The sequence below is a fragment of the Carassius carassius genome, chromosome 45, assembly GCF_963082965.1.
Source record: "Carassius carassius chromosome 45, fCarCar2.1, whole genome shotgun sequence".
Classification (NCBI taxonomy): Eukaryota; Metazoa; Chordata; class Actinopteri; order Cypriniformes; family Cyprinidae; genus Carassius; species Carassius carassius.
In genome coordinates, this window is record NC_081799.1 from 13,539,536 (window position 1) to 13,551,644 (window position 12,109).

At 37.3% G+C, this 12,109-nt stretch overlaps 1 protein-coding gene across 1 annotated transcript; it reads right to left on the reverse strand.

Annotated features, from left to right (window-relative positions):
- Window positions 1-1,356: 1,356 nt before the first annotated feature.
- On the reverse strand, window positions 1,357-11,047 carry tmem135 (transmembrane protein 135). The gene is made up of 15 exons (XM_059539248.1): window positions 10,832-11,047; window positions 8,800-8,927; window positions 8,328-8,420; window positions 8,042-8,075; window positions 5,490-5,555; window positions 5,024-5,070; window positions 4,773-4,814; window positions 4,454-4,621; window positions 3,400-3,469; window positions 3,014-3,181; window positions 2,792-2,855; window positions 2,633-2,709; window positions 1,997-2,095; window positions 1,604-1,671; window positions 1,357-1,517 (listed from the first exon to the last, which is right to left on the reverse strand). The coding sequence occupies exons 1-15, from the start codon at window positions 10,970-10,972 to the stop codon at window positions 1,385-1,387; spliced, it is 1,398 nt and encodes a 465-aa protein (XP_059395231.1). The 5' UTR covers window positions 10,973-11,047; the 3' UTR covers window positions 1,357-1,384.
- Between the last annotated feature and the right edge of the window lie 1,062 nt (window positions 11,048-12,109).

A 12,109-nucleotide genomic window follows, 5' to 3' on the forward strand; every position in this document is an offset into this window, starting at 1 on the left:
AGACAGTTTGTGCTGCGTTAGGGTCATGTGAAATGAATACAAAGGGCAACAATGAGAAAAGCCTCTCCTCGATGGAAAATTACACAGTATTGTCCTTTAAGGCCGTACATTAAGACACCATAAAATTACATTAAATTATTTTTGTATGCAAATAAACAAATATTCGGTATTAAACATCCAAATGCAGTCAAATGCATGTGTGCTAGAGGAAATAAACAACCTTATTAATGTTTGTAAACTATTAAGAGCATTGATGGACTGAAATAGTGGATGACCTGCGATTTAAACGCAGTATAACATCGCCCTCCAGTGGACGTTTACACGAATCAGTTACTTTTGCAATCTATCACTCGTCTAAAGTGAGTGCATCTGTCAACTAACAATTCAAAACAGCATTTAGGAGGGGCATCTATATGCAAGAAAATGCCCTTATAAAAAGTTTAGTTATAAGAATTAATAATAATAATAATGTATAAATTTAAAAAATTGTCATAACATGAGATGTAATTAAATAAAACATTCTTAAAAGCTTATTCTGTCAGAATTTGTTTAATATAAAGCTTTTGCTTTTATACAAACATCGAAGAAAGTCCATAGGATGAGTTTTAATCTGCTTTTCTCTCCCGAAACAATATCTGTGACTATTAAATCTGCAATAAAAGGTGGGTAATAAATGTTTAGTTCTGTACTAATAACTTTGCATAAAACCTGTACTTGAGAAGGCCTCAATATATTCATTTTTGTACACTAAAGACATAGAAGAGATCATACACAACCCTGATGTCAGTAAAGTCTTTTTACATGGCTTAACCTGCATATACTGACTATGGCAGACAGTTCATTACTGATTTGATCGTTTTTGGTAGGATATGAAATGACAATGGCCAAAAATAATCCAGCATCACCTTCTGTAAACAAATGTCTCTGTACTTTCCTACCTGGATTTAAAAAAAGAAAAATTACATAGTTTAATATTTATAGTCTCAAAGCTGATTAGTTAACGCTGCAGACTGTGAAACAGAGGTCACAGGTCAGATCCCAAGCAGTCCAGGAATTGCTGAGTTGGCATGAATACATTCCTGCTCTGTCATTCTGTCCTTGAAAATCCGACAAGCAACCAACTTCAAATCATCTTCAGACAAGCCGATGCTGATATAGAGCGTACACAAAAGGTCACATCTTTCCTGCGGTAATTACATTGCAAAATGTGTCAGATCCACATCAACAAACATATAACTGGCTTCACACTTTCACTTCACATTTAATTGACATAGAGCGCCAGGGCGAGAGAATGTATGAGAGAGAGATTGAGTGCAAGAGCTTTCCGTGCCTTCATGCCATTGTTGGTTTATGGGAAGACATCTCACAGATAGACAAGGGCCTGTCAGCCCAGCTGCACGTCCATATCAATGGGGCACAGCATGTATCTGGGGTCAAGTTTAGGTGTGAAGTCACCGAACTTTTTGGAAGCCTCGGTCCCAAAAACGTCGAGCACTTTTCTGTTCATCAGAGCAAACCTGGCCAGAGAAATCCATAACTTGATGCGTTCAAGAATTCACGTGCATAATGAGACTTGTTGATCAGAGTTTCCACTAATACACACCTGCCCTTTGTCAACCGCAGTAGAAACTTCCAGTACGATGGTCTCAGATTTTGCACTTCCATAACCGCCTGAAAAGATCCACCCAGGACATGTTAAACAAACACATTTAACTATAGGCATGTTTCTATCATGTTTACACAGAAAAGCTATTCCCCATAATTTAAAACCTGACAAACTTAATTTGTTCGGCTTTTAAAGGTGCAGTGTTTCGTTAATTGAAAAATACACGGTGCGATTCTCATTCAGTTCATGACTGAGTCATCAATAAGTCACACGGGCACAAACAGCTTCTGCATTTTAATGTGCTTTATATTTTCCCTTGGTGTTAAAGTGTCCTTGGTTACGCAGAAGGTGCTTTTAGTTAGGTAGATTTTAAAAACATCTTAAACTTACCGCTTGAAAACAGATGGCAGTGGAGATGGCATAGATTACTGTGTCGGCCTCAGGGAAGTACGGAAACTTGCCTGCCTCGATCCCTTTGAAATACAATGTCTAAAAAGATAGAAGATAAAATAGATACACATATATTATGTATACGCCTTTTTATATTGCAACCCATATAGAAGTTATTTGTTTAGAATGTTAGAATGTTTAAGAATCATTTTGAATATATAAGGTTTTTATAGTAAATTACAGACCACAAAAATGAATATATATATATATATATATATATATATATATATATATACACACACACACACACACACACACATATACATACACACACACATACACAAATATTAAACCGGTTTATACATTTTAATATAAACACAAATTTCTATGTTTTTCCATGTAAGTAAATGCATTTTTTTCAATTTTGCATTTTCACAGGTGTTATGATATTGCATGAAGAGTAGCTGGATGAAATTCAAATGGTTTTCAAAATACGAAAAGTGTTGATTAAAGAATTTTCATTTTTGAAGAACCCTTTAAATTTGGTCTATTTCACAATTCTCTGAGACACCAGAGAAATCATTGAGAAGCAAAACCTACTCCTTTAAAATCACTAAAAAGCCAGAGAATTGCTACCTCCACTAGTTTAGAAAAGAGGTACATGGAGATGGTGGTGCTCTTGTAAAAGAACATTGAGGTGCCAGCAAGAAAACCTGAAAAGATAGATGGAAAAAAGGGAGAGATGAGAACCTCTAATGGCCGTGCAAAGGGAAAAGGGTTCAAAACACTCTTTACCTGCTATGAGAGCATGGAGTTCGTCGTCCAGGTTACGCATCCATCTCAGTAAACAGCTTGTGCCCTTTCATAAAACAGAAGTGAGTTAGAGCGAGAGAAAATTCACAACTGAAAAAAAGTTAGTGAGAGAGGTAAAGAAAATAAAACCCCCTAAAACCTGCAGAGAAACGTGCTGTCTCGGAGAAAAAAAAACAGCACTGGATCTTAGTGGAGATGAAGTACCTTGTATATACTGACAAAAGATCCCAAGAAAGCTCCTAGCTGGAAGTTCTCTTTGTTGTAGAGCAGCCAGAGCAGTCGAGAGGGTTTGGTAAAGGCCTGTCTGAATGCTGATGGAACCTTCAAACAGCACTGAATGAGGTAACCCACGCTGAACATTCGGATGAAGCCCTTCAAAAACACAAAGCATCTCAGAAGCTGCTCTTCAGAAAACATCTCGCAACTTCATGTCATGAGCAAAGGGCACTGCTTTATCGACAGAGCTTTTAACCCAGATAAACACAACACGTTTATGCATTCACATACTCTCTCTCCCATTCAAACACAAACGCTCAGAACAAACATGAGTGGTTTGAAAGACGGCAGGTTAGGAGGTCTCAGACGCTTACTTTAACACAGTAGGAGATGCAGTTGTCTTGATAGTGTTTGCAACATCTATGCCTGGGTCCATGTTTGCATCTAAAGGGTACCACACACACACACACAAAATTAATGCAAACACAAAATATGTTATGAGGCAGGGGAACATTCATGCATGAAAATAAAGCTGATGTAACGAATATTAACTCAAGTTTCAAATGCAAGGTAAAACACGATTTTACCCACTATTGTTGTATAATAATTTGTCACAATTAAAAAAAAAGAAAGAAGAGAAATGAATGCTTTTATAATAAAAACATAAATGATGTTTTTTTAACACCATTCAAAGAATCCTAAAAAAAAAGAATAAGAAAAAGTGTCACTGTTTCCACAAGAAATATATTAAGTGTTTTTAACACTGATAATAAGTGCCTTTTTTAGAGAGAATATTAGTATTATTTCTGAAGGATCATGTGACACTGAAGACTGGATCGATGATGCTGAAAATTCAGCTTTGCATCATATAGATACATTGCATTCCAAATATAATAAAACAGAAAAAAAGGTCAAACTTTAATAAACTTTACAATATTATGGTTGTCACTTTTAAAAACATGTTTTAAAAAATCCTATAAGCCTAAACTTTAACTTCTGAGTAAGTGTTGTGTAGTTTGGTATGTCATTTCCTCACAAATATATATGGAGATTTGGTTTTACATTTTATTTTTTACTGTAGTCCATAAAACAAAATTGATCTCAAACATTTAATATTATTAATAAAACTGATAGTTACAATTAATTATTTTCTTAGAAAATCTTTACTTAGAAAGCCTTAAATTATTTTGTAAGCTAACTTTTTCCCTTGTATTTTCAAGAATTAAAGAGACTTTAAAATTCTTTAAATAATTATGTCCAGAAAAAAATATATACACAATACAGTTTACCTTAACTGTAAGTTTTCATGGATAATTCTATAAGAATTTTCTGGTTATATTGGAGATAATTACATTTTCTGTCAAAAAGACCAGTGTCTTGTAATCATGTTTGAAATGTATGCTTGCTGTGTGCATTTCTCTCACTCACATAGAGTCGAGGAGTTTGCGTGTCAATGCTCGGATGCAGCTGCCCCTGGAGGCAGGCGTGTGCTCTGGTCTCTCATCTGGTGGCTGCACATCTCTCTCCGAACCCGGTCCGTACACATGCTCAGCCAGACAAGAGTGTGTCGGGATCTCCTCCTTGCCAACTATAAATCTGCCACAGCCAGACACATAATCTCCTTTAACAGTCTGACATGAGTTGGTTATGCTCTTAACAGAGTGTTTCCTAGGGCCTTCAGATTAGTGGCAAATCCTTGGGAATTTAAGAACTACGTAAAGTCATGTAAATCAATAAATAAACTTACTTTAAGGCAGAGAATGCAAAGCCATTCAGTCCATCTTTACATCTGAATATAAAACCAGAAGTTAGAAAGTTAAAACGGTCAATGTTTGTAATTGAAAGACTATGTTTTTATTTGTGCCTGTCCATCAAAATCATGATCCTGGAGGACCTCAGTGAGTCTTGGAGGAGCCTCTACTAATGAGATGATGTGTTAAAGAAATAAGATAACTAGGGCTTGGCTAGGACTGAGTGGCAGTAATCTGACCAACTCACCTGAAAAAAAACATGTAGATAGATGAGGTCAAGCAGAACAGAAGCACCTGGGAAAATGATGAGACCGAGACATCACGTGAAACTTTATGATCAGGTCAAGGTTAGTTCACAGTAATAAAGCTTTTACAAGTATGTAAAGTGGTGTTGCATCAATAGCACTAAATGATCTCAGTGCATGATATAATAAGGTCTATTTGCACTATTGCTTGCTTGGGGTGAGTATGATTTGTTTTTTGTGGGGGGTTTTTTGCCTCCTGCTCAAGAAGTCTGCATTTATTTTTTTTTTTTAAATACAGTACAACAGTAATGTTGTGAACTATTATTACAATTGAAATTACAAAAAAAAAAAAAAAAAAAGCTATTTATTTGTGATGGCAAAGCTGACTTTCCAGCAACTGTAATTTCTTTCAAAAAAAAAAACGTACTAACCCCAAACCTCTGACCGGTATCATGAAATGTAACATACCTCTCCGTGTTTCATAGGCTTAACAAGACCCCTTGTGACAGCCATCCGGAAAATGGTCTCTGTTGCCTGGAAATGACACAGAGCACTTGAAGGGATAGTTCACCCAAAAATGAAAATTTGAAGTTTATCTGCTTACCCCCAGGTAGGGGAGCACCGAAATTTAGGCCGCCGGAAATTTTCGGCCGAAATGGCATTATCGGTTTCGGGCCGAAATAAAAAAAACAGCCGAAAACGTAAACCGAAAATGAATGTCACCCGCCCCTCCCATCCGTGAGCAAGCGCTTATGTTTCACTCACGGTCGAGCTGTTATCACGCGTCTGCCTATCAAAGATTAAGCATGTCAAAGGGCTGTCACAATCAAAAAAAGCTTGTCACAAAAGCTGCACAATCGATCAGACCAACCAACACAAGTTTCGAAAACGAAAACAGGGAATCGATTTTAACGGCCTTCTCTCGGAGCGCGTCCAGCTCGTCACTATACGCTCGCAGCGAACGCGCGTCACACAGCAACTGCAGGTTCTGACACACACACACACACACACACACACACAGAGCCTATTAGTGAATAATATCAATGTAGCCTTCAGTAATGTTTTTCATTGATGTTATGGCAGTCCACATTGCTGACTTGTGCGCGTCTCAAGCGCCCTCTTTACGTTCGCCCTAATGCCTGTTTAGTTGTCAGTGGATTTGCCTATATTTGGCGTTGAAAAACGGATCAACGCCAAATATAGGCAATTTACTAACGATTCAATGAACACTTTGCCTGTCTCAAAAATCGAACAGGATTTTTTTTTTCACAAAAGTGACAGCCCTATAAGAGAGGACACCAAAGTTGCAATATGTAACATTTGTTCTGCAAAAATCTCTTTATTTTTTATTTTTAAAAAACTATTTTATTTGATGGAACATAAAACTTGAATAATAATTATTATTTATATTTATTGTAAAAAATATTTTATGTTTTGTTATGTAACTGTTAATAAAAGTTTGATTATTATATTGTGATTTTTCAATTCAGATCCATTAAATCCAAGCAATATATATACACGTTTTTTTAAAAGAAGCCATTTTCGGCTTCAGTTTCGGTTTTCGGCCAAGTGCATCCTAAATTTTCGGTTTCGGTGCAGAATTTTCATTTCGGTGCATCACTACCCCCAGGGCATCCAAGATGTAGGTGACTTTGTTTCTTCAGTAGAATGCAAACCAAGATTTTTAAAACCGTTGCAGTCTATCAGTCTTATAAATGTAAGTGGATGGGAATTGTAGCGAATCAGCTAAAAAGGGAAATATGAATAATCAATCATAACTAGTTATGATTAATTATATATATATTTAGATCCACTGTAAGTATTTACTTAACCTCTCAGGGTCAACTGTCTGTCAATTCTAAGAACACTACTTTCCTGTTTAAGGAAAACAACTTTACTGTACAATACTACTCAGAGCATGTAGCAAAAATCTGCATGAGTAGGGACTCCAGATATAAACAAACAATCTTTATATGTCTTGCCTATGGTCTTTGATTGGATGTTGATGAAGAAACTATTAAATATTCTGGTTACACGAATACCATCCATAGGTATCAACATTTAATATAAATGAGCATTTTGACCATTAAAAATGCAGCGGATAGATACCTTACATGGCATGGTTCTCTCTGGCATGTTTTGTATGTTGGGGAGGGTTATTGTCCACTATTTGTTAAGTATAACAAATACTCATGTGTCTGATCCACCTCATTCATTACAGAATCATGGCTAAAACATACAATAAAAAAATAATAATTTAACCCTGCAGCTCGTGACGATACATTGATGTGTAAAGACAAAAAACGTTTAATGCGTGCAAGAAACTGAACAGTATTTATATAGTTTTTTACCTTTGATTACCTTCTTCTTGCTTTATGGTGTATTGCAGACTTATAAGTGCATTACCGCCACCTATCTCTCAAGTGTACCATTGACCATTGGTAATGCACTTATAAGTCTGCAATATACCATAAAGCAAAAAGAAGCTTCACGAGTCTGCTTGACAACGCGCTCAGGAGAATTGGGTGAGAATCGGACATTGCGTGAATCAAAGAGGTAAAAATCAATATAAATACTGGTCAGTTACTTGCACAGACCGATTGTTTTGTGTCTTTACACATCAGTGTATCGCCACGAGCCGCAGGGTTTAAATTGTTTTTTTGGGGGGAGGGGGGGGGGGGTGTTATATTCACATCAATTATAAGACTGACAGTCTGCAACGGTTTGTGGTAAAAATCTCTGTTTGTGCTCTACTGACGAAACAAAGTCACCTACAACATGGGGGTAAACAGATAAACATCAAATTTTCTTTTTTGAGTGACCTATCCCTTTAAGATGAAAATCAGCAGAGGTTTCATTGAAACAGACAATTTGGATCACTGCTTCCGAGAATAAGTAACAGAAGTGACAGATAGCAGATGTGATGTTGACTACTGCCAGGAAATGGTCATGCAACTATGAAAGAACTGTCAAGACATAATGCAGCGGAATTGAAAAGAAGCAATGCTGAATCGTCTTACCAGGTTCGCCATGTAAATTGTTAGGAGTCCTCTCCTGAATGAGAAAACAGACAAAACATAAGAACTACTAATTGAAGTTTTGCGGCATCACTTTTACATTTTTACTAAACTGATGTAGTTATTGTTCTAGTTGTCATTCTTGGTTTGAATGGGCCTTTACTCTTTTCCATCAGTGCATTTACATATGCTAGTTCAGTGTATATTTGGTTTAAACTTTGGATAATTTGTATAAAATTTGTATAAAACCGAGACCAAAGGAAATCTGTGAGGAGATGTCAGGGCTAACCTGCTTTTCCGCTCTATTAGTATGGCGATGTATGAGGCCGGCAGTGCTGCCCCAAAGCCGGCTGACCAGGAGTAGAAACGTCCCAACAGCTTCCTGATTAACAGAGGAAAGAGAGAGGCAACAATGGAAAGAATAGCTGGTCATTAATAATCATAAGCTAATGGACTGGATATGCTTCCAGCTGAGGACAATATCATGGTTGAATATTTGTATCATTTAGAAGGGATTAAAATAGTTAATTCGCAAATCAAGTGAGTTGTCCAGTCATGCAGAATGCCAGTCATAAATCTCAGAACATAATTTATTTAATGTGTCAAAGGTCTTTCCAATCCTATTTGTATGGATACGTGCGTAGACTATAAAGGGCTGATAAGGACAGGGATTCAAAGGTTGCTCGTGTTCGAACAGTCACACACGTGGGACAGCAAACATTTCCAAGAATTCTTTGTTAGCAGAATTTTGTAAAGACTACCGGAGAATGCAGAAAAATGCAATGTAGAGGCCTCCATTTGCGGTCAGGAAAGATGTAGATTGCAGGATCTCAGGAAGCAGTCTTTTCTTGTAATAATCCTTTTTCCTCCTTCTTAAAATTGCTGCTATCTACAACACAGTAAAAAAATAATTCATGTGCATGTTAGAGAATTGTTCTGTTATTCAAGGAAATCCATTTGTGAATTTTTTTTCTTTAAGTGCTCTATTTTAAGCAAAGACATTGGCTGTAACTCATGTAACACATTGGTTTCTTTAGGCAATATGCTGATGCTCTGTGGTTTGTCACCCGAATACCACTGACCTACTGTCTATTGATACTGAGCCATAGTTTTTGCGAAACTGAATTGAATGTGAACTCTGCAACCCCTTCAGCTCAGGTGTTGCGCCATTAACTGCAGTTTTGCAATGGAAGATAATAATGCATCCAAAGTTGACGCAATGATGATCCCTCTGTCCAGTCTTTAAAAACTGAAAGTCAGTTATACCAAGTCATCACAGTCAAGGAAATAAAAGTTAACATTCTGTGATGAATATATTTACTAATTTGGAATTTAGCCAACAACCTGAGGTAAAGTGGAATTAACCTTAAAGGGTTAGTCCATCCCAAAATAAAAATTTTGTCATTATTCACCGACCCCCATGTCGTTTCAAACCCGTAAAAGCTCCTTTCGTCTTCGGAACACAATTTAAGATATTTTGGATGAAAACCTGGAGGCTTGAGACTGTCCCATAGTAGAGCTGAAGATCTTTGCCCAAACCCGACAGGACCTGATGGGACCCGACGGGTTCAGTCGGGTTCGGGCTTAATTTATATCATCTTACACGGCCTCAGGCCGGGCTCGGGCTTGCGCTCCGGTTTGCGAGTTATGAATAAATTATGTTAAAACATGTATAATGAATAATGTCGGACTGTAAACAGGTTCGGGCTTTTAGAAAGCTGTCAATCAAAATGTACTTGTCGGGCTCGGGTCCTGTCGGGCCTAACTTTTATGGCCCGATTACAGCTCTATCCCATAGACTGACACTGTTATTTACTCGGCAGTCTATGGGACAGTCTCAAGCCTCCAGGTTTTCATCCAAAATATCATGAATTGTGTTCCAAAGATGAACAAAGCTTTTATGGGTTTGGAACAACATGGGGGTAAGTGATTAATGACAAAATTTTTATGTTAGGGTGGAGTATCCATTTAAGGGCTCATTCTTGTGTCCTTAAAAAAAATTTGGTTATTTTGAACAGAACTGGTTTAAAACTTATGCTATAAAAAATAACTTCACACCAGTCATTCAAATGTTTATCTCAAAATGTCTACTCTTAGATCACTGGTCGGTTCAGCTTTGATCATTATGAATAGGTTATGTCTAAAAGAAAAAAATGTAACATTTATAATATCAAACATATCAATATAAAAAATGTTCAGCCTTACATTAACAGTTAATTCAGAAAACAAACAAACGTAACTAATGATGACCAGTTTAATGAGGGGCAATTCGCTCAGACCGATTTATGAACGGTTCATTGAAAAGATCCTATTTGTTCACGAATCAGACATAACTATTGGTCAGTTTTAATGTGAGCCAATTTAAGTCTGGAAAAAATCTTAACCTAAATCCGCCACCAAACAAGCTTTGGTGAAGGTAAACAGTTTTGGTTTAATGAGAATGACTGCACATGTAATATACAAACTAGGCCGTTGATCATCAAATTCAATGCGACTCGCAAAATTTTAATTCACAACATTATGCAAAAGAACGAAACAAAAAGCTAAAGTGCCTAAGTATTGCACAAAGATCCACAAAAAAAAATTTCTGACAATTTGATCTCTGATTCAGCAGCTCTCTGTCGCTTATCTGACCTTGTCACCAGTTTAACGACATTTTTCCTCCTTGAATGCTGTTAAATATAGAACATGACGGGCAGAGACCGAAGTCTTTGTGTTTATTTCTTAACAACTTTCCGTCCCGCAGGACTCTGGTTTAGATGCCCGGCTAACTGCGCCCTTGCCCCGACTCACCAGATACAGAGGTGCATATATCTTGAAGGAGACCTCCAGAGCACCGGCTGTCACCTGCAGGGTGGAGGTCGTACATGAGGAACTCCATGTGTGTCCTATCTCATAGCAGCTGTGAGGTATGGACTTACTGAGAGCAGCCATGTTTAGCAGCGCACCGCGGGAGCGCGCCTCCACTGTCTCTAGTGATGGCCGCTTTTGAAGCGCTGCTTCATGAAGCTTCGAAACCTTTGCGAACCATTTGTTTCGAAACCATGGTTCGAAGCTAAGGATGGCTGAAGCGAAACAGTCGTTCCGAAGCTTTGCGAGATCCCGAAGCGCAGATCTGTCGAAACACTGATCCGAAGCGTGATTCGAAACACCCATGTCACGTGACTATGACCAAACGAAGCCTCGAAGTGTTTCACTAATTGTTTCATCAGGTGTGGTCCGCCGAATCAGCGTTTGATTGGAACGGTCGGGAACATACCACACAATCGCACATCTGTATAAAAGTGAAACAAACGCATTTTGACCTCGTGGGTTTTTGTGAGAGGAGTTTGACTTTGAGATAGCGGATTTTTGGTGATATAGTGACATAGTGCGATTTGATTAGTTATAGGCAATTTAGACTTACATTTAAATTTACACAACACATTGACTGAGAGGCTAGAGACAGACAGAGTATACATATAGTGACACATTAATAGATACATAGATATAAATATATATAGACAGCTAGATTAATAGATAGATACATATATAGATAGATTACAGATACATATATAAATACATATATTATAGATAGATACATATATAGATAGATTATAGATACATATATAAATACATATATTATAGATAGATACATATATAGATACATAGATTATAGATACATATCTAGATACATAGATCGATTCATATATAGATAGATAGATTTGGATAGATAGATAAAATGGAAGCTCCCCAGAAGAGATGCCGTACATCTGTGGTGTGGGAGCATTTCCATTTAGAAACCCCAAATAAAGTGAGATGTGTGTATTGTGATCGGCAGCTAGCCTACTGCAACAATACATCATCCATGATGCGCCATTTGAGGAGCACTCATCCTGCTATTTTGCAGGGTGCAGAGGATGGCATTCCCCCTGTACCTAGGCCTGCTACTGACACTGCTGGGCCATCTAAGCAAGGTATGCATTGCTTGGGATATAATTATAATTGAAATATAATTACAACCTTTTGGGACACTGTTTATAAAGTTTATAAGTTATATAAAGCACTGATTATAAACACTGGAAGGTTTCC

Excerpts from the sequence above, each read along its gene's own strand:
- tmem135 (XM_059539248.1), bottom strand. The coding sequence starts at position 10,972 with ATGGCTGCTCTCAGTAAGTCCATACCTCACAGCTGCTATGAGATAGGA. Across the intron at positions 5,556-8,041 it reads CAATTTACATGGCGAACCTG|GCAACAGAGACCATTTTCCG; the intron begins GTAAGACGATTC and ends TGTCATTTCCAG. Across the intron at positions 1,518-1,603 it reads CTGCGGTTGACAAAGGGCAG|GTTTGCTCTGATGAACAGAA; the intron begins GTGTGTATTAGT and ends TTCTCTGGCCAG.